We start from the raw sequence: 23,646 nt of genomic DNA on the forward strand, positions 1-23,646 counted from the left end.
AGTTCTGTGCTTTTAAATATCAGCTACACACCTGTGATTCTCAGTAAGTCCTACCCTCTGAGAGCCAGACTCCTGTATCCATTTGCCTACTTCAACCTTCTGTGTAACTATCACCCAGGTACTTAAAGCATACATATCCCAAAATCATCAACCTTCTTCTCCCTGACTGTCCTCTGTATCAGTGCATGGTAGTAACCATCCCAGTTTCCTGGGCAAAGCAACCTGCACAGGATTCTAAGACACTGGATTTTTTCTCACTCTCACTGGACCAATCCCAAATTTACCTCCAGGTAAATCTCAAATCTGTCCATTTCTCCCCAGTAGTCATGACCACATTCTGGTTCCAGCCACTGTCTTGTCTCACCTGGCCTCCTGGAGTAACTTTCCTAGTGACTTTCCAGTCCTGTGGTCCCTGTAGGAATTCCCCACGGGTTACTCAGATTGTGTTTTATTTTTAAAAAATATTTATTCATTTGGCTGCCTTGGGTCTTAGTTGTGGCACGCAGGATCTTCAGTCTTTATTGAAACATGTGGGTTCTGTAGTTGTGACATGCAGGATCTTTAGCTGCAGCCGGCAAACTCTTTAGTTGTGGCATCTAGTTTCCTAACCAAGGATTAAACCTAGATTCCCTGCATAAGAGTCCAGAATCTTAGCCATTGGACCACCAAGGAAGTCCCCAGGGTATATTTTCTGAAACAAGTGATGCCATCACCTCTCTGCCTTTAACCCATTGGTAACTTTGCATTGACCTTAGAAAATAAAATCCAGACTCCTAATAGCATTGAACCTGGCCTGGCAGGGTCTGTTCCCAGCTCTCCTCTTCAGCTCTGTGATCAGGTATTCTCCCTGCCTCACACTTTACAGTGTCCACTCACTGGAGGCTTTGGTTCCTGGTGTTGTCTCTGCTCTCTGAGTCTTCATACTTGCTGTCCTCTCTGCTTGGAATGCGTTTCACTTGGCTTCTCCCATGGCTGGCATCCTTCTCACCTTTCGAATCTGAGGTTGGCTGTTACACCTGCAGGGATCAAACGGCTGATCTAAAGCAACTAAAGCAAGTATCCCACTTCTTCTGGCCCACAGCACTATATTCTTATCTTTTTTACAACTTTTCATAATTTTAACTCATATATTTATTTGTTGTTTAATGTCTGTCTCCAGACTGTAAATTTGGATGACTGTAATACATGTAACCACCTGGCAGAGAACCTTATATGCCAGTTCAATTCAGTCGCTCAGTCATGTCTGACTCTTTGCAACCCCATGGACTGTAGCACGCCAGGCCTCCCTGTCCATCACCAACTCCCAGAGCTCACTCAAACTCATGTCCATTGAGTCAGTGATGCCATCCAACCATCTCATCCTCTGTCATCCCCTTCTCCGTCTGCCTTCAATCTTTCCCAGCATCAGGGTATTTTCAAATGAGTCAGCTGTTTGCATCAGGTGGCCAAAGTATTGGAGTTTTAGCATCAGTCCTTCCAATGAATATTCAGGACTGATTTCCTAATGGACTGGTTGGATCTCCTTGCCGTCCAAAGGGACTCTCAAGAGTCTTCTCCAACACCACAGTTCAAAAGCATCAATTCTTCGGTGCTCAGGTTTCTTTATAGTCCAACTCTCACATCCATACATGACTACTGGAAAAACCATAGCTTTGACTAGACAGACCTTTGTTGGTAAAGATCTCTGCTTTTTAATATGCTGTCTAGGTTGGTCATAGCTTTTCTTCCAAGGAGCAAGCATCTTTTAATTTCATGGCTGCAGTCACCATCCACAGTGATTTTGGAGCCCCCCAAAATAAAGTCTGTCACTGGTTCCACTGTTTCCCCATTTATTTGCCATGAAATGATGGGCCCGGATGCCATGATCTCAGTTTTCTGAATGTTGAGTTTTAAGTTAACTTTTTCACTCTCCTCTTTCACTTTCGTCAAGAGGCTCTTTAGTTCTTCTTCACTTTCTGCCATAAGGGTGGTCTCATCTGCATATCTGAGGTTATTGTTATTTCTCCCGACAGTCTTGATTCCTGATATGTAGTAGTCACTCAGTGAATGTCTGATGAATGAATAAATGGGTGTCCTTGGAGGAATATGTAGGGACTGTGGAGGGAAAGGAGATGGGCATTGGGAACTTGACTTTCAGAATTTCTTCTGGTTTAGACTTGTAGTCAAAGCCTGGAAAGTCCTTTTCAGATGGTAGTTTCTTATTTGTCACATTCACAATTGTAACTAGGTAACCAGTAGTGCTGTGTTCTTCCCCCCTCCCCCCCAACCCCCAGTGTGCTACGGCCCTTCTTGGGGATAATGCTAACATGTTTTCGGATGTACTATGAGTACCTCACCTGTTTTATGCCATTTAATACAAACTCAACATTTAGAAAACTAAGATCATGGCATCTGGTCCCATCACTTCATGGCAAATAGATGGGGAAACAGTGGAAACAGTGTCAGACTTTATTTTTTGGGGCTCCAGAGTCACTGCAGATGGTGATTGCAGCCATGAAATTAAAAGATGCTTACTCCTTGAAAGGAAAATTATGACCAACCTAGATAGCCTCCCACTGCTGGGCATATACACCGAGGAAACCAGAATTGAAAGAGACATGTGTACCCCAATGTTCTTTGCAGCACTGTTTATAATAGCCAGGACATGGAAGCAACCTAGATGTCCATCAGCAGATGAATGGATAAGAAAGCTGTGGTACATATACACAATGGAGTATTACTCAGCCATTAAAAAGAATACATTTGAATCAGTTCTAATGAGATGGATGAAACTGGAGCCTATTATACAAAGTGAAGTAACCCAGAAAGAAAAACACCAATACAGTATACTAACGTATATATATGGAATTTAGAAAGATGGTAATGATAACCCTGTATGCGAGCCAGCAAAAGAGACACAGATGTATAGAACAGTCTTTTGGACTCTGTGGGAGAGGGAGAGGGTGGGATGATTTGGGAGAAAGGCATTGAAACTTGTATAATATCATATATGAAATGAATCGCCAGACCAGGTTCAATGCATGATACTGGATGCTTGGGGCTGGTGCACTGGGACGACCCAGAGGGATGGTATGGGGAGGGAAGGGTGGAGGGTTCAGGATGGGGAACACGTGTATACCTGTGGTGGATTCATGTTGATGTATGACAAAACCAATACAATATTTTAAACTAATTAACCTCCTATTAAAATAAATTTATATTTTTTAAATAAAGCAGAGACATAACTTTACCAACAAAGGTCCATCTAGTCAAGGCTATGGTTTTTCCAGTGGTCATGTATGGATGTGAGAATTGGACTGTGAAGAAAGCTGAGCGCTGAAGAATTGATAGTTTTGAACTATGGTGTTGGAGAAGACTCTTGAGAGTCCCTTGGACTGCAAGGAGATCCAACCAGTCCATCCTAACGGTGATCAGTCCTGGGTGTTCATTGGAAGGACTGATGCTGAAGCTGAAACTCCAGTACTTTGGCCACCTCATACGAAGAGTTGACTCATTGGAAAAGATTCTGATGCTGGGAGGGATTGGGGGCAGGAGGAGAAGGGGACAACAGAGGATGAGATGGCTGGATGGCATCACTGACTTGATGGACGTGAGTTTGAGTGTACTCCGGGAGTTGGTGATGGACAGGGAGGCCTGGCGTGCTGCAATTCACGGGGTCTCAAAGAGTTGGACACAACTGAGCAAGTGAACTGAATACAACTCAACTGATAGCTGTTGCTGTCATTTCCCATTTTACAGTTGAACAGACTGAAGCACAGAGAGGTTCAGTAGCTTGGCCAGGATCACAGAGCTGGTAAGAGGTAGATATGTGAATATCTGCAGTTGAACCTCAGAGTCTGCATCCCTATCTAACCTCTGTGTTGCAGCTACCCACGTGGCTCTGTCCCTGTATTCTCTTCAGAATTGACCTTATCCAATCCCATGGATTTAAACATTGTCTGTCTCCTGGCCATATTTATTTTGTATCTCTGACTCAGACTGCTCCCCTAAGCTCCAGACACAGTTTGGTCTGGACTCGTTTATCCACCCACAAGATGTCTTTTCATGGGTATAAAGAACTTAATATGTCCTAAAGTAAGTTTGTGATGTACCTCCATGCCCCCACTCCCAAACCTTTTCTTCATTAGTGTCCTCTCTTCAGCCATTGTTTTGGGGGTCATGAGATAAAGAGATGTGTACATTTGCGCATTTTTAAAAGGTGGATTGCTTGGCTTAGGTAATGGCATGCTATTAATTTTTTTCCTTATGGCTACCTTATCTAACCTTCAAGGCAAAGACCACAGTTTATATATCTTTGCATTCCCAGAATCTATACATAGATCATGTTCAATATGTTTTCGTTGAATGAACAAGAAAGAAGAAAAGTTTTCTGTGGCTCTTACCTTTTTCTATTCCAGGTGTTTTCCATGGTACTTTTAAATTTCTCCAGTCATTCTTCTAAGGAGATTTTTCAAACTCCTCTAAATGGTCATTTATCTTCTCCCCAAGGTTCTAACCTAAGGGTTTTTTATTGTAGTATATGAATGAAACAACTCTATTTCAAAAAATCATTTTCATTTCTCTTCATTTTGGTACTTGCACACTTGAATTTATGTGGAAAGGATTACTTAATAAGGAAAACCTATTTAGACCCAGTAGTATAATCATTCAGTACTCGAGAAAAAGAGTGATGTATGAGCCATATAATTAGCAGTCATGTTTCACATTTATTTTTCTGAGCTGAAGTTCAGTTTCTCCTTAAAAACAGAAAATAATAAGCCCCATACGCACATAGACACAGGCATGCACACACGCAGACCCCTCCACACACAGAACACATGAATAGACACCCATCATCATTCAAGGAAATTCAGTTAACACTTTTCTCAAGATTATCAAGATAATCTTAAATACAGCTTAATTTCCCCTCTTTGTGTAAACTGATAAAGAATTCAGAGATTATGTGTCTTCAATGCATGTAAAAGCCATGGATTTATTTAAACCTCAGAGTTTATCAGATAAAATGGACAGAGTCAAGGGATGTGGGTGGGGACTCAGATTTGAGTGAAACAAACTTTCAGTTTAGCTGTGGGTGAATTACTTAGTCTCTTTCCTTTTTTAAGAAAGTAAAGCCTCTCTTACAAGTTTGAGAATAAAAGGAGGTAATGTGTGAAAGTGCTTATAAAGTTATACAGCACTAAATATAATAAAGTGATGCTATAAAATAAATATAACAGGCTTTATAATCATTGTTATAATTGAAATAAGAAGAAAATGGAGTTTTTTTAAAATCATACTGAGTGACTCAAAGCAGTTGTTCATTTATGCAGAAAATGGTTGAAATCCCACATTAGAATTTTAGTTGACTCAGTATGTGTTCAGATAATGAACTTGGCTTTTTCATACACAGAAGTGTGGCACTTAGAATATGCCCTGAATTGGATATAGTATTGTATCCTCCCTTGTGTGTTCATATATTCATGGGAGATCTACAAAATGATTATTCTTGAGGTAGATTGTATATTTTCTGTAAAACTGGCAATCACAGTAATTCTGTGAAGAGAGTGTATCTAAGATTTCATTCTCTAAATCAAGGTTTAGTTGATTCTGTCAATCAGTCCTATGGCCATTTTGTCTTCTTTATTTTCCACAATTTTACTCTTCCTCTCATGAGAAGATGGAGAAGAAACAACAGGAAGTGAGAACCTTGTCAGAAAACTAGGCAAATTTAAAGAATTCCTAGTATCACCATGAAACCTCCCAAGTGAGGAAGCTGCAAAACCTTCCCAGACTCTAAAGCGTATCTTTTCTTTTTTCTTTTTTAAAATTTTATTTGGCTGTGCCGGGTCTTAGTTGTGGCATGCATGATCTTTAGCTGAAGCGTGTGAAGTCTTAGTTGCAGCCTGTGGGCTCTACTTGCCTGACCAGGGATCGAACCTGGGCCCCCTGTATTGAGAGTGCAGAGCCATTACACTTCAGATACTGAAGTGTATCTTTAGTATAAACAAAAAGACCCATTTTTAGGATATATAGTATGTCTTCTGCTTTTTAACTTGGAAAACTATTATATATGGAAAAACAAGTGGCATTCTTTTCCAAAGCACAGGGAGGTTCAACTGATTATCTTTGAGACTATCTCAGAGTGTGTGCGAGCTGTGTTTCTACATGTTCTTACACAGACATTGCCACCCAGGAGCTCATTCACTCTCTACCTGGCTACATGGCTGTGAGCACTCAGTGTAGGGAAGTAGTGGGTTACTAAACAGTAAGAAGTTTGTGAAGAGACTCAGCATTTAAGTGGTTGCTGGTGTGTTTGTTCCCTGGCTGAGTACCTCGTTTGCAAACAACAGCTACGTGGGCTCCAAGAGTCACCTCATTTTCATCACTTCCTGCTTCATAAGTTAAGTCAAGTCGCTCAGTCATGTCCGACTCTTTGCAACCCCATGGACTGTAGCCCACCAGGCTCCTCCATCCATGGGATTCTCCAGGCAAGAATACTGGAGTGGGTTGCCATTTCCTTCTCCAGGGGATCTTCCCAACCCAGGGATTGAACCCAGGTCTCCCGCATTGTAAGCAGATGCTTTAACCTGTGTCACCAGGGCTCCCAATTTTTACCTGGGCCAGGACGAACTGTTCACATTTCACCAGGGCTTCCCTGCTGGCTCAGTTGGTAAAGAATCTGCCTGCAATGCAGGAGACCCAGATTCAATCCCTGAGTTGGGGAGATCCCCTGGAGAGGAAAATGGCAACCCACTCCAGTATTCTTTCCTGGAGAATCCCTCGGACAGAGGAGCCTGGTGGGCTACAGTCCATGGGATCGCAAGAGTCGGGCATGACAGCAATTAAACCACCACCAGGCAAATACTGGTTGAGAGCTCCTTCTATAGCAGGAACTGTTCTGGGGCCAAGGATTCAACCATGAATAACAGAAGCTTTCCTTGTTCTCAGGGGGCTTAAAGATAGGTATCTGCTTGTCCTACGTTGAAAGATAAAACCTTATTTCAGCCTGAACGGCCAGAAAATTTGATTTTTTTTTTTCTAACCCATATCAGGGGTTCCCCTTCACCATTGTGCACTTGGATCCTGGCCCTTCTCCCCATGGGAAAGTCAGCATCACCAAAGTTTCTGAGAATGTTGTTGATACCAGTTTGGTTTTCCATAATATCTTGAGGTGTTCTTAGGCCTTAAATACAATATTTATAAGCCCAGCCAGAAGACCCTGAATGAAAATACGAAAAATGAATTACAGTTGCCTTTCATCTGCAATGTAAAAACAATTCCCTACAGTGCAAATGTACCCCTGCTGAAGCATAAAGTTGAGGTTTTTTGTCAGGTGTGTAAAAATATTGACTTGTGTATAGATACTGTTATAAGGAGAGTTCAGCCACAAAGGCCCAATACATCTTAAACTATGAAATTTTAAATTGATTTTCTTAAACTATAAACACTTAAATGGTATGCAGTTCAGGATGAACCTGTGTGAAAAGATAAGGATAAGTAATTAGTCATTTGGCTCATTAAGCTCTGGCTTAACTGTTTCTCATCTTTCTTCCACATCCTTCCACAACTCAGCCCTCACCCTGGGAAATGACTTCTAAAGGAAATCTCCTAATAAGGGATGTCCCTGCTGCCAGAGGCACAGACCAAAACCTGTTGGGTAGTTAATGGGGTGTGAAGTCTTAGTTTTACGGCCCTAAGTTCTGTGTTGATAAAAAGCCCCGAAGAAGGCAAAGGTTTGGGGCCAAAGAGCACAGTCCTTTGAAAAAGCCTTGCTGATGCTGGCCAGGTTTAAGACACATCTCTTAGTTCCCTTTATCCCCACCACCACCAACTATTGCTTTTGCCTGAATGATTGAGAGCATCTCTCTCTCCGTTTCACTGTGACTCTCCTTATTCTTTGTCTTCCATGCAGCAGCCACAGTGGTCTTTGAACACCTAAATCAAAATGACTTCCTCATGTACCTAGCATAAAGTTTAACTGTGTTGTTGTGGCCTGTGAACCACTGCATACTAGCTCCTGCTCACCTTTCCAGCCTCTTCTCATGCCAGTCTCTGTGATTAATCCACCCCAGCACCTCCACCCTCCTCCTTGCCCCTCCACAATAGGACATACTAAGCTGTTTCCCAGCCTAGGGGCTTTACACCCAGAACATTCAGCTTTTTACCAAACTGGCTCCTCCTTTATATCCCAACTCACATGTCCACTCCTCAGAGAGGACTTTTTTTTTGACCCTTTGTCCAAGGAAATAGGTATCCCACTCCAACTTTTCTCCCAAGACTGTGTTGTCTTCAGAACACTCAACTCCCTGAATCTCTTCCTCCTGTTAACTTGTTTTTGCCTGTCTTCTTTTGCATGTGTGTATTTGCAGAATGTAAATACCGTCTGTATCTCTTTTCTTCCCTGCTGGTTCTCCAGAGCCTGACACACAGTAACATATTGATTGAATGGATATGTGCACACATAAGGACCCAGCTTATTGCTGAAAAATGCCCTCTGATCTTACACTCTGTACAAGTTCATGTGTTTTAAGTTCCAGTTCAATTGAAACCATAGGAGACTTGGATATACTTTTCAATTTAGTTTCTTTTTTCTGTTTCAGTCCTCTCTAATAAATAGTGACATTATCTTTGTGAAGTTGCATGCCCCATGGGAAGTGCTTGGAAGATATGCAGAACAAATGAATGTAAGAATGCCTTTCAGGTAGGTGTAAAAGTATTTCTCCCCCACTCTCTCTGCTGCTAGTGCACTCCTCTATCAAAACAAAATCAAAATGCAGACTGGAACACTGTTAGAGGAAAAACATCCTTTAAATGTTTAGGAAATGCAATAAGTAACTTCATGGCTAATAATGACTTCATGACTTTTTGTGAAAATGCCTGGCTAATGCAGTCCTTAGAAGGATAGACTGTTGAGAAAGAAATATTTTCCAGGTGGCATTTTCATTGCCAAAGTGCCACTTTTTAAAACCTTGCTTCTTTGAATGGCCAGATGTCAGGATCAGTGGTACAAGTCCTTACTGACTGGTCCCTTCCAGAAAAAAATTAAAGTCTACTTCCATTGCGGCAAGTTCAAGAAATTTCAGGAAAACGTGACCTTATTTTTTTAAATAACTATTTTTGCATTTTAAGAGTCAAGTCATAAATGCTGTGCAAACCACAATATTTATTCCTGCTGCTGCTGCTGCTAAGTCGCTTCAGTCGTGTCCAACTCTGTGCGACCCCATAGACGGCAGCCCACGAGGCTCCCCCGTCCCTGGGATTCTCCAGGCAAGAACACTAGAGTGGGGAATATAAAGTACTTTGCATGAATTTAATTATTTTAAAGGATTAATTTTCCTCCATCTCAGAGTGAATATTCTTATATTCCCTATAGATTAAAAAAGTGATTGTTTGCTAGATAGAAATGAAATTAAGTATTAAATTTTGAATTATGAATGCCAAGATATGTAGAAATAATAGAATCTCTTAAAGGAGGTGGAGGGGCATAGTACCAAGGACAGTTCTTAAGGGACAAAAGAATTAAATACTTCCTACTTTTGGTTCACCATTTGCCAAAACGACCAAGTCAGAGGGCAGAAATTAGGCAGACGACCAGTTGTAAAGTATAGCTCTTAATGAGCTGTGGAGAGTTATTGAGACAAAGATCTATCTATATTCTTAGAAATGAAGAGATGCTAGGAACACATTTAGGGAAGGGCAATTTCCATTCATAAGCCTGTAATATATCTCTCTGGTGCATCTTATTTTCTTTGTTTATTAGTCTTTGTATCCTAATACAAATTCAAAATAGAGGCTGAGATTTCTACCATGTATTTTCCTTAAGGCAGAATTCTCAAAGGAATTGAGACTGATGTAGTTCTAAATTTTTCACTTATTTTTGTTTTTAATATGTTACAAAGAAAATCTTGGAACCCAAGGATTTTTAAAATTATATATATATGTAAATTATGTAATATATGTAATCAGTGAGAGAGAAGGAATACCAATTTTGTTTCCATCAACAGTTGTTTGCACAATCAGTAATTTATCAATGTGAATTAATGCTATGTCATACATAAGGACCAAAGGGAAAATAAATATATGCTTAGACAGAGTCATAGATCAGACCAACAGCTTAAAGCCAACAGAGCTTAAAAGGTCTACCTTTCGATAACAGTAAGGTAGTGAAACCTAAGGAAACTGGCTGTATCATAGATAACACCTCTGTGCGCTCATTACATAATAGCAGAAGAGTGCCGCCTGCAAGCAACATGAACACTTCTCTTATGCAGCATTCAGAGAATGCAATCCAGGCAATAAAATGAAAGCCATAACAACTGTGAATTATAATTTTACATGAAAGGAATTCCTGCAGGACAACATTTTAGGAGGAAATACTGTTAACGAGTGGCCATGAGTTGGCCTTATTAATATTGATGTGATTCTACCTAAGCATAGCCTCACTTGATACAACTTGGTGCATTTAAAATTTACATTACCTTTTTATCCAGCGTATATTTCCAAAAGAGGAATTGTCCTGACATTTCAGTTCAACAAAGTGTTCAAACATCAGTTTGGACATTGAAATGCCTCCAGGAATCTTACCTTTATTATTTCCTATAGACTGTACTTCTGAATCCCAGGTTTAGTCTCCTTGGATTTTTGTTTCTATGATATTTAAAAGGAAGTTGAGGAATAGATTTCTTGTGGGAAATGGTCACTGAAACCTGCTTTTGCTAAATACCTGTATGTCCAAGGATATAGGTTTTTAAAATAGACAGTTTCTAGAGCAGTTTTTGGTTTATAGAAAATTGAATAGATAGTACAGAGTGTTCCCACAGACCTGCTCTCACCCCGCTTACAGCTTCCTTACTATTGATACCTTACATTAGTGTGGTTTATTTGTTACAACTGATGGACAAGTATTGGCACATTGTTACTATCAGTAGGTTAGTAATGTGATGATGGTGTCTGTTTTAGTGGTCCATAGTTCAGGGTTCACTTCTTGTCTTGTACAGTTCTGTGGGTTTGGACAATTCACAGTGCCATGTATCCCTTATTGTGGTATCATGCAGAATAGTTTCACAACCCTTGAAATCCCCTTTACTCTATCCCTTCTCTCCCCTAGCCCAGATCCCTGGCAACCACTGATTTTTCTTTTGTCTGTATAATCTGCCTCTTTATAACATGGGATATGTGTTCAAGTTTTCACAGATATGCACAATAAGTTTTGGTGTATAAACTTCCCATTTTCTCTAGTATCTTAGTTCAAAATCCATGCAAACTATTCATTCATTCAAACACATTGATTGAAGTCCAACCATGGAAAGAGAGATTGCATTTTTAAAAGTATCTAATGCAATGTTCTCCATTCACACTATACTCAGAATTTGCATTTGTAATACTTTTATATGCAGGTACATAGAACTACAACAGACCCTTAATAAGTCTGATTTTTAAAAAGATTTTTTTTTCTGGGATTCCTTGGTTTACCTCTTTAATTAACAATATACGAGGGCCAGGGGTTAGACAATATGTGCTAGTATGGTTATTTGCAGCAGGCTGTTGATACTTACTTGTTAGTGTCCTTCCCGTACTGGTTGTAAAAACATATATTTTTATATATAATTTATATTACCTTTGCCTATATCAGATGACAGAAACTTTCTCTAAACTTAAAGTGCTGTAGAAGTATTTGTTAATACAACAGTGTGCCTGTTAAATTATATATGTTGCTAGCAGGCTGGCAATCTACCTCTGTTCCTGAAGAAAAAAAAAAAAAAAAAGCTGACCTCAGCTGAATTCATACAAATACCAATTGCTCCAAATTATTGCTCTGCACAGGTTCTATAGGCGAAGAGCAAGTGTAAAAAATGATGGTAACAGGGAGAGGAAGCAATGTCAATAGAAACTATTTCATACGATTTCATGAGTCAAAAACGCATGCCCTGCATTCCCACTACATTTCTCACTGTTAATCTCTTTTTAGTTTTTTCTTCTTCACCTCTTACAGGCTTCTATCTTCAATCTCCTTTCCTTCCTTGCTAGTTCAAACTGTAACTGACGATGGGTTTTCTTCTCGACTGGCTTCATTTTTGCTGTTCTTCCAGGAGAAAAATCTATTACCTGCCCCGCCGGTACAAGTTCATGAGCAGGTTAGTAGCATGCTCTGTCACGATGGTGTTTGTTTTAGCTGTTGTCCTGTGTGCTCCCAACATTGACAAGGAAGACAAGCTGGGGAGGAGGGGACTTTGTCCCATGGGAGAGCTGGTTGCTGCACCAAAAATAGCTATTTCAAGTTAGGCTGTGTTGGGGAGCGGGAAGCAAAGATGGAAATTTTCCTCTTAGAGTCTTCCCTGTGATTTCTCCACACTTGGGAGGCAGAATTTATCTGCAGGTCTGTTGAGGCTGGGTTTGAGAGGTGAGGGTTCCCCATTCTATTAGATAAATCCCCAGAAAGCTCACTGTTTAGAAAGCATCTTTGGTCTGAATGTTACTTTTTTCCCCATGCAAACTACTCCCCCCTCTATATGTAACCTGAAATCCAAGTGCAGACAGTAACCCTCTCAGGTGGCTTCTGATCCTTCCATGGGTAGTATCCTCCTATGTCAATAATATTTTGTTAATAAAGTATGCAGATATATTACCTTACTCAGAAGCCCTCCTACCTTCTTTTTTTAACCTCTCTTCCCCAAAAATCCTACTGGATGAGAACTGCCTTTATTCCTAAGCTGGCTTCTCCTTGGTTTTTGAGAAGTTGGGGATGAAGGGGAGATTTCAGTATGTTCTTTGATTTGATTCCATGGTGATCACTGGCAATCTAATTTCAAACTCTTAATTGGTCTTATGTGATCATGCTCCCTAAGCTGAGCTGATAGTTAAACAACTTGGAAACCATTACATTTGTCTGAAAATCTTTAGAGTTCAGTTATGTGAGATTTAGCACTCAAATTCACTCTGCTTCTGTTCAGTGCAGAAGGATAAATAGAAGAATAGTTGATATGGTTTAGTGGGTTTAATCAAGTACATGAGTGCTTGACAAAATACGACATGAAAATGGGCATTTAAAGAAACTAAGGTGTGTGTTCCAAAAATTTTCCTGAGAAGCATCCTTATTAGCAATTCTTCAATCAGATGGTTGCCATGGCATTTGGATTTACCAAGCAGAGACGAGTCCCTTGTCATATAATGACCTTCTACAAAATTTCAGGCACACTTTAGCCTATTTCAGTAGTTCTCAGACTTTAGCCAGCAGCAGAGTCACCTGGAGGGCTTATTAAAACTCAGATTGCTTGGTCTGTGCTATAGCCTATGATGTAGGCACTCCATCTGGAAGGTATATGAAGGCTGTATTTCCAGCGCCTCGCATATAGTAGGTGGGGCAAACGAATGAACGAACCTTCATATACATGTGAGGATTTGCAGAGGGAAAATAAGGCCACAAAGAAAAGCATAGAAAAGCCAGGACTTCCTGAAGCGTCAGACATAGATCGGGGATTGAAACATTGTTTGCACCGTGGGGAAGAGGTGAGCAATGAGGGCTTGAAAGAAAATGGTGATTAAATAACCCATATAATCTCAAGGTTGGATGGGATATCAAATGTCATCAAGTCCAGCTACTCATTGGCTGTTAACCTCTGTTATATCATTAGCCAGCCTGTGTTTAAACATGTCTAGAGACAGTGAATTCCTGAACCCATCTGTAAACACCTGACTTAGAAAGTGCTTCCTTTAAGTCATAATCTCTGTCTCCTTAACTTTCACTCTAAAACACTCAGATTGTACTCCTGCTCCCTGCAGAGCCAAAAAATCTATCAAGTAAAACAGCAAAGTATGTGAGAAAGATTGGAGGAAAGTATAGGCAAAAGGACTTAGTAGGTATTTGGAAAACAAGAAATGGTGGAGAGAAAGAGGTTTCTGTATTAAGGGATTGGGAGGCAGAAGAAGAGTGGAAATTCAGGAAAATACAGATGTGGTCAGACAGGTGTTGATGTTTTATCTGACAGTTCTGTATTGTGACTCACAGTAGGTCTTTGAGATAATTGGTGTCACGGTTGGTCTTTGAGGCTTTTGAAACTGGTGGCAAAGCAGTTGAAGCTAAAAGTAAAGCCAGAGAATACAAGTGGAGAGGCCTTCATGACCTGAGCCAGGGTAGTGGATCGAATTTCCCAGGGAGCGATGTACGGAGTGAAGAGAAGAGGGCCAGTAGCAACTGCTTGGAAAAATCTGCTTTAAGGAGGCAGGAAGAGGTGGCTGATTTAAATGATGAAGAATAGGTGTCTCTGTAGCCAGAGATGACTTCCAAATTGCAGGGCATGTCTGTAACTTGTTATCCTAGTCATACACCAGTAGTAAAATATTGACTTCAATATTCTGAGACCTCCATGCCATCCTAAATATGGATACTGAATTTAGCTTTTAGTTTCATTCTTCCAAATGATATTTTACTTCATTAAACCACAAAAGCACCCTGGAAACAAACCTACCTCCTTTCAGAATAAGGGAAAAGAAATAAAAATTGTGAAGTTTCTGAGCAGGCAGAAAAATAAAGCATCATTTCACAAATATCTTTGTGAAAAGTCACCTGACACCATGAAGCACACTCATATAATTCAGATATATATTTGGGGGGTAAGTGTTCTTTTTATCCACATACTTGGTCTACTAAAGGATGCTTTGACACTTACCTTTGAGCAGACTTAGAGATATTACACAATACCTATCTAGTCAAGAAAGGAAATTTATCACTGTTCTTCTGCCTTATTTTATTTTTACTTTCACCATATAGTATGAATATAGTCTGTAAAAGATATGCCTACAAAGTAATAAATCTGATGATTGTGGGTGACTGGTAGCTGAAGTCTCATTACGGCTCATTCTTTTTTCCTCCTCGCCCCCATACACATCCTGACTGATGTTCTCCTTTGCGATGCTTGGCAGGATGAACACTTGTCCCTGCTGTGTTACACACTGAGTGCCTTCGCAGTCTTATCAGATGAGTATACAGGCAACAGGACAGAATGGCTTGGATATTTCCATCCTCACCTTAAAAAATTAATATTCATAAATGTTCCAAAACCTTTGGACTCTTATAGAAGATACTTAAGCTCTGCCCCAATCAGCAGCCTTGTGACCTAAAAGAATGGCATTAGTTTCTCAAGATCCCTAACTCCTATCTGAGGAGAGACTGCTAATATGGGGCACTTGGTTCTAAGAAGAGGAAAAAGAAATGCAAGCCTCTGTTGTCTGTTATCCATACAGGAGGGCTTCATTTCCTGCAACGTAGGCCTGTGTACCGTGCCTCCATTACATTTTTTAAAAGCTCATCTGTTGTGCTCTCTGGGCATATTATCTCTGAAAATGTAATCTAACTGTTCGAAACCTGATGCTATTATTATAGTATTCTGATCTGGGGAAAAGCAGCTGTCTCTGAAGTCGCCCGTTTCATTAAATTCAGCCTAATTGAGTTGTCTTGAGTACAAACTTCCTTGTGGGTTGTTAGTGGCTTGAGAAAAAAGCCCTTGTTTTCTGATTCTTCAGGGTGCACCCTCCATATGCAGGTTGGGACTCTGTGTACAGCCAGTAATTTATAAAGGCCTGCAGACAGGTTTATCGGTTAGGGGTGAAGTTCTCTGCATGTGGCCTTTTCTGTAATCACCACAGTCTCCCCTTCACCACTGAGGAAGGTGAGGTCAAGGTGTTTTAACCAGGACCCTCCCAAGGCACAGCCCAGCAAAGGTGGGAGATGTGTGCCCTCTAGTTTGTTTCTAATTGATTAATTACCATTGGGCTGCACTGGATCTTCGTTGCTGCAGATGGGTTTTCTCTAGTTGCCGTGAGCAGGCTTCATGGCAGAGGCTGCTCTTGTGGAGCACGGGCTCTAGGCGCCCAGGCCTCAGTAGTCGTGGTGTGTAGGTTCAGTAGTTGCAGCTCTTGGGCTCTGGAGCAGGTGTGCCTCTGGTTTGTGCTTGTGCCCCGCTGCCAACTCTTTCCAGCCACCCAGAACCTCACCTGTCATGAACTGGTCTTTGGGGGAGGACCCCAAATTTACCATCAGAACAGCTTTCTTAAGAGAGTGACTCACCTTTCGGTCTAGATGCTAACTTGACAAGTCAAGGCCACAAATATTCAAGCGGATGGCCCATCTTTATTGATTTGCCTGTGTAGTCTGCGAGAGGGCTTTTGCTCAGTAAATGACAGAGATGGACCAAAGTGACAATGTATCCAACCAAAATCAATGCTCTAGCATTAAACCGATATTTTATCTTTCTCCTGTCAGAGGAGACTTTATTAAGTAAGCCCTGCTCCTCTATTGAAGAGACAAATGAGATGTTTTCTGGTTAGCTGGTTTCTCGACTTTTCAGCTCTAAGTAAATTTCAGGATCACTTGTTCAGGGATGTCTGTGAGACATGGGAGCACAGACCTCAAGGGAAGATCATGGCTCTTGAGTGTCTATTGAGAACTTGGTCAACAAAAGTTCATTGTCATCATCATTTTCTTCATCCTAGAAACTACCGCTTAATTGAGCATTTTGTCCAGCCAAGGCATTGTGTAAACACTTACGCATTATCCTTACCAATTCCATCTGTAATGGATGTGTTAGCTCAGAGAGGCTTAGTCCCTTGCCCAGCACAGCACTCACCACTTTTGAGCTGAGCAGTGAGAATGTTAATCCATTTCTCACTGACTCCAGAGTCATCATTCTATACAAAAATTTATCCATTATGCTTTGTGAAAAGGAAAGCTCTTTATTAACTCAAGGCTTGTTTGAAATGGTATAGCCAAAATATGACCTCTGAAGTCACCAGCAACATATATTAGACAGCATCTGATTGATCATTTTAAAGATGAGGATACTAAGGCCCTGAGAGGATAAAAGGTTTGTCCCAGACCTCTAGCTTGACTCTCAGGCTTTCCAGCCTGATGGCTTTTGCACTGTATGTCTTTCCTTGGCAAGATGGAAGAGGATCCTCAGTGATGTCTGAGTGGCACAGTTTGGGGACAGGAGTGGGTTTGTGGAAGAATGGACGTTAGTCATGCAGCCATAAAGGGACAAACTCTTGTTCCCAGATCCACTTACCTGGGAGGTCAGGACAGAGTGTGGAGCATCAGTCTCAGCCTATGGGAACCTGGTCAGCCGAGGTCTGGGGAAGATGGGATCAAGGCTGTTTTGAGAGGTGTGGTAGTCTCCCATTGCTTTTATGACACATCCCCAGACAAATTTATTATCTCAGTTCTGTGAGTCACAAGTCTGGGTAGGGGTATGTTTCATCTGGTTTCTCTGCTCGGGGTCTCACAGGCTAAGATCAATGTGTCAGCCAGCCAGCTCTTCTTCGGAGGCCCCTGGGAAGAATTGGCTTCCAGGCTCATCCAGGTTGCTGGCACAGCTCAGCTCCATGCTGTTGTTGGACCGGGGTCTCCATTTCTTGGCTGTTAACCAAAGGTCTTTCTCAGCTTCTAGAGACTTCCTGGCACCCCCTGGCTCCTGGCCCCCTTCACCTCCAAAGCCAGCTCTGGCCAGTTGAGTCCTTCTCACACTTTGAATCTCTCTGACCTCCCTTTGGCCTCATCTCTCCTGTCTCCAGCCAGAGAAAGTTCTCTGCTTTTAAAGGGCTTAGTGATTAGAAGTGCCCACCTGAGTAATCCAGTATGCTGTCCATAATTTAAGGCCCAGCTTATACCTGCAAAGTGCCTTTGCTGTGTCACACTCATATTCACAGGTTCCAGGATTAGGGTGCCGGCATCACTGGGGGGCCATTCTGCCAAGCAGAATGATCAGTTCTGAGCGTTCTGTTCTCTCGTGAGCAGACAGCCTCGACTGGCATGTGTGATGGGACCAGAACAGTCCATGCTTTCTCTTCCTGCTTCTGCTCAGGCTGCCCAATGAAGGCTGGTTCACACCCTCAGGGGTTATTTTTAAGCTGTCTTTTGAATATCTTTCCTCTACCATGGTGTTTCAAAAGCCCACTACCTCTCCTTTCCATCACTTTTCATTAACCTCTGTGGTCCTCAAAGAGTTATTAGTAACCCTGCTCTCTGCTTGGCAGTTTCTCCAAAGCATTTCATGCACATCCTCTTTTATAAGCCTCCTAGCAACTCTGTGAGGTCAGTGAGATGATGATGATGGTGATCCCATTTAAAAACCCTGGAAAAATAAGGCTCAAAAAGGTGAGTGGTTTTGTGGAAGGTCACACCGCTGATAAGCAGCAGAGCCAGGATTTTGGCATCGCAAGGACAAATCCCAGCTCCTTTCCACCACACCAAGCAGTCTACCCTCACTTCCTTCTTCCCCTTCCTCATTTTTCACTTTCATACCCTGGTTGTCTCTCCCTCCATCTCCACGTTTCACTTAAATAGTGTTGCCCCAAACGTGTTGCAGAAAGTTGCCATTTCATTCCCTGAATTTTTACAGCTTTGTTTTTCTTCACATTGAGCACTGTACCATCTGGGTTAAATTCTTAGTCACTGCACTCAGAGCCCGGATTCCATGAGAATGCGGATTTTGCAAAATGTAATCCGATTAGTGCTGCAGACTGGACACGTGTGGGAGGTGAAAGCTCTATTATGGAAAACCTCTGGACCAGGGTCATCTTTTGTGAACAACTTTCAAGGCAATCAGATGAAATAAAGCCAAGAGCCGCAGGGAAGCCCACCTGCTTAACCTAGGAAGTTTCATTTAACGACTAAATCATTGAACTTGGGCAAGTGATAGATGCTCTTGATGCATAGTTAACTTTGAATTGAACTTTGAATTGAAAAGCTGAAGGACAAAACTGTTAAGAGGCAAGCTGGTTGCTCAAATTCTTGTCTTTACAGAAAAAAGAAAAACGTAGTAATAATAGCCATGTTTACTGTGCACTGACACCATTCTGGAGGTTTTATGTACAGTTTGATCATTTAATCATCACAGTCCTATGAATTACACATCATTATCATGCCCATTTTAGATAAGGAAATTGAGGCATGGCAAAGTTGAATAACTTACCCAGGGTCACACTGCTATCATTTACAGAGGCAGGGTTTGAATCTAGGCACTCCAGCCTCAGAGCTCATGTTCTCAACCACTGTGTCATCACCTCTCTGAGGCTTACATCTCACTATATTTGAGTGTCTTTAAAAAGATAATGGGGCATCCTTGGGTCAGGAAGATCCCCTGGGGAAGGGAATGGCTACCCACTCCAGTATTCTTGCTTAGAGAATTCCATGGACAGAGGCGTCTGATGGGCTACAGTCCATGGGGTCGCATTGAGTCAGACATGACTGAGTGACTAACACTTTCACTGCTACTAAAAAGATGATGAGGAAAGAAGGTGAACCTTGGGGGTGAAGTAGATTAGACTTTTCCCGCTTTCTTGAGTCTTTGGGCCATTCCAGTCTATTATTTTCTGGCTATGTGACCCAGAGTAGGATCTTTATTTCTGTATGTATATATGTGATGGGGACAGGTCCTCTTGGAGATGAGTCTTCAAGAAGCTGGAGGATTCTTTCCAGTCTGAACTTTCAGAGGCTCTGGGAAAAGGACAGTCACCACCAAGCAGAGAAGGGAGTTGTGGTGAGGCTGGAACAGTGCTGAAGATAAAAAGTGGTAAAAGAGGACTTCACTGTTACTATTCATTTTGGAGTTGATTTGTTATATGAAAAATAATCCATTCATCTGGGAGTTTCACTGAAAAGGAGAAATTGCCATGTGAATAATTTTAACTGGGAGAAAAGTAAAAGATGCCCAAATTTCATATGTTTTCAGTTAATAGACTTAGAAGGCATTTAAAGGTTTTTCATCCCCAGAGAAAAGTGTCTCTTCCATAGCCCTTACATAAAGACTCCCATTATCTACTACTGTGATGGGCATGATCATGGGACTTTGAAATCAAAAGTCTAGAATCTACATTTTGGTTCTGACTTTATTCACTGTCTGGGTAACTTGGGCTGGATAATTACCCCACCATGGGTCTCTTTTATGATATGTAAATGAGAATGGTCCCTGTTCAGTCTACCTCACAGAGCTGCTATTAATGTGTGCTCTTAGGGGAAAAAAAAGTTCCAGTGTGTAGGTACCTGAGGTGGCATAATCATTTCAAAGTCTGTTGTGGTCTTTGCTCTTCTAGTAGTTGGCTGTGAGTGGGTGAGAATCTGGTCACGTGGAGGCCAGATGTTTTCATCAGAAGTCAGAAGGAATGGGGGTCCACCAGGGAGGCAAATCATGGCTTGAAAACTGCTTTGGGGACAGTGTTGGGGTTTTTTGGCTTGGCATCATTGTGTACTCTGGCCAGAGTGACACGTGTGTCATGACACCCCAGCACCATGAGAACAATGGGGTCAGCTTGAAGAGAGACATGAAAGTTAAAAAAAAAACAAGAACAAAAAAAACAAGTCGTCTGCTGAGAGGCTGTCCAGGGAAGGTATGATGAGGGCCAGAAAGCAAATGGAGACATTGAGGTGTCTGTGCACAATCCACCCCTGGAATGTGCTGTCTCTGCCCCGCTCCCAAAGCCAACTAACTAGAGCTTCAGCTCTTCCCCGACCTTGGATGGGGAGATTTGCCAAGCACACAGTGAGTTTCTAGAATCTGCAGGATGGAAGAACTTAAGGTCTTGGCTGCTTTGCTTCAGGGACTGTCTGCTTCCTTTCCGGAGCCTTCCAACCTCGTTTTGACTCCTTGGCCATCCGTTGGTGTGTGGGTAGACATGTGACTCATAGCAGTGATATCATGGGCAGTCAGGACACTGGGTCTTGGCTTGCTTCCTTCTTTGTGTCAAGTGGGGGTTTCATGAGTGCAGTGAGCGTGTCCAGAGTGTGTGGGTCATAATTACGGCTCTGTGGAGACCTCCCTCCTGTGTTTTGGGGCTATGCTGACATGCTGTACCCTTTGATCTTGCCTTTCATGTACCACAGGATCGATAAACAAATAAGCAGGTTTCGGAGATGGTTACCTAAGAAGCCAATGAGGCTGGACAAGGAGACACTGCCAGACCTGGAGGAGAATGACTGCTACACTGCCCCTTTCAGCCAGCAAAGGATCCATCAGTGAGTGTTTCCTGTGAAAGCCCTTGTCTTCCTAAGTTCGTGCAGCCATGGTAGATCCCTTCCCTGCACGCCTCTGATTCCTTGGTCCTTGGAAGGAACAGCCTAGTGCCCGTCTCCCGCAGCAGTCCTGTTGTGTGTTCATATCCCTTTTAGGGTAAGCAGGCTGCTGTAACAATTTCCACGTCACAGCAGCTGTACACAGTAGATGCTTGCTCATGTGTGCTGGGTGCACCACCTTCTGCATGGTGATTCAGAGACCCAGGCTCCTTTTGTCTTGTGGCTCCGCCAAAAAACAGTGCTCAGAGCCCTCTGCAGGCTCATCTGCCTCGAGCCAGCACATAGGGAAGCTGGTCTACTCCTTGCCTTGTTGAAATGAGGGGCTGTTGAGTTAAAAAAAAAAAAAATCTCAGTTCACGTCTCGACTCCCCTTTCTTCAGCAACTCACCACGTTGCCCCAGAAAAAGCCACATAACCTAGCAGCTGGCTTCTGGACTCATTGATCAGTCTCTGAGCAGTGATTGGTCACTTTGTACTTGTACAGTTGGGGGAAGAAGGGGTTAGCTAAGTAATGGGGCCTTTGAAGAATTGCAAAAGTGACAAAGAATTGACTCTGAAGCTTTTGATGTGACAAGAAGTCATGGCCAGAGGGCAGGGTCAGTGGTAGGAGAGAAATTCATGCCAAAGACTATAAACAACCAGGCCAAGACAGCCTCTTAAAAGGAGGATAAATCAGGTGAGCCTGGCCTCGCTTTCAGCCAGACTTCAGGAATTCCTGGCACTTCCTGTTTCAGCTATAGCTACAGCCTCCATAAAAATGACTTACCTGAAGGAAAGAAAAGGAGTGACAGAGGTTTTTTAAAAACTAGGTTGCTGACTTTGAGAAAAATATAAACCAAATGGCATTGTCAAGTTGCAGAGAGTGCAAGGCGGGGGCACGTTTCAGCAACAGAAAATCAGTTAAAGCCTTGGATTTCTGGAGGGTGAAGGAGAAAAGAAAAATCAAAGAATAGATGCTGTGCATCACAATGTGTAGTGTGTAATGCAAGGGGAGACATGCCGTAAGCCTCTAACTCAGCCAAACTCTAGATCCCCACAAGTTAGACTAACGCCAAATAAGCCCTGCTATGTGAACATTTAAAAGGGTTATTGAAGAAGACATGAAGCTCACAGCCCAGCCTCGAAATCCTAGTTAAATCCTCCGTGGGAAATAGGAACTGAGCAGGATTTCATGTTAACCCCAAGATCAGGACCTACGATGTTTTCTTAAGAGAAAAAGACAGATGAAAGCTGATGTTTTCCCACTCTTCATTTAAACCCTTCCTATGCTTGTGTTGTTCATCTTGAAGTTTCTTACACAAGCGGGTGTTTGTTTTTAAATCCTTCTGGAATAGAGTCTGATTTACATGCAAAGGTTCACTTTGCTTCTCACCTGCCTGAGAGGATGCCTAGCAGATTGTAGGAGGGTCTCAAAAGTTTTAGATGGATGGATGGTTAGATGAAAGAGTCAGTGAAATATATGGTGTGCACCTGGGGTTTGTTTTACTTCAGAGGAACACAGGTAAATGAAAGAGAAAGGTTTCCCAGTACTTGTCTTCATGCTGGTTATGTTGTGTAATATTTTGGCTTTAGAACAAAGTTTCTCAGCAGAGTTATCAATCAGAAGCACCTGGGTGCCCATCAGGATCCCTCGGAACTAGAACTGAGAATTGTACCTTTATGGATATTTTAAACTATATAATAAATGAGAGCTAATAGCCTGTGGGATGGCGGTATTCAGCCATCTCTCACATATATTTGAGAAGCTTTTTTTGACATGTTTGGGTATTTATTTACTGAATAATTGTTTCATTCAACAGTCACTAATTTGATGCCTACTTCTAGCCAGACACTGTCTGGGTACAGGGCATATATCAACAAAATATAGTAAATAATACAGAACCTTGACCCCACCTAGTAAATAGAGTAGACCACTTTATTTAATTTTAAATTTTACTGGATTGTGGTTGATTTACAATGTTGTATCAGTTTCAGGTGTATAACACAGTGGTTTGGTTATGCGTATACATATATTCATTCTTTTTCAGATTCTTTTCCCAAATAGGTTATTATAGAATATTGAGTAGAGTTCCCCATGCTATCCAGTAGGTTCTTTTTGGTTACCTATTTTATATATAGTAGTTGCTGCTGCTAAGTCACTTCAGTCATGTCTGACTCTGTGCGACCTCATAGACAGGAGTCCACCAGGTACCCCCGTCCCTGGGATTCTCCAGGCAAGAACACTGGAGTGGGTTGCCATTTCCTTCTCCAATGCATGAAAAGTGAAAGGGAAGTCGCTCAGTCGTGTCCGACTCTTCGCGACCCCATGGACTGCAGCCCACCAGGCTCCTCCATCCATGGGATTTTCTAGGCAGGAGTACTGGAGTGGGGTGCCATTGCCTTCTCCGATATATAGTAGTGCATGTGTGTTAACCCCAGACTCCTAATTTATTCTTCCCCATCATGTTTCCCCTTTGGTAACCATAAGTTTGTTTTCAAAATGTGTATGTCTGTTTCTATTCTGTAAGTAAGTTTATTTATATCATTTAAAAAATTAGATTCCATATATGAGTGATGTTATATATTTGTCTTTCTCTGTCTGACTTCACTTAGTATGGTAATTTTAA

The 23,646-nt window shown here is 41.8% G+C and overlaps 1 protein-coding gene across 1 annotated transcript in view; it reads left to right on the forward strand.

Annotated features, from left to right (window-relative positions):
* The window catches only part of ANO4 (anoctamin 4), a 434,401-nt gene that overhangs the window by 278,788 nt on the left and 131,967 nt on the right, over positions 1–23,646 (forward strand). The window contains exons 8-10 of the mRNA XM_052640010.1: positions 8,580–8,680; positions 12,069–12,113; positions 20,852–20,983. Coding sequence (XP_052495970.1) covers positions 8,580–8,680; positions 12,069–12,113; positions 20,852–20,983 — 278 coding nt within the window. The remainder of the gene's footprint in view (positions 1–8,579; positions 8,681–12,068; positions 12,114–20,851; positions 20,984–23,646) is intronic.

The sequence above is a fragment of the Budorcas taxicolor genome, chromosome 5, assembly GCF_023091745.1.
Source record: "Budorcas taxicolor isolate Tak-1 chromosome 5, Takin1.1, whole genome shotgun sequence".
Lineage (NCBI taxonomy): Eukaryota > Metazoa > Chordata > Mammalia > Artiodactyla > Bovidae > Budorcas > Budorcas taxicolor.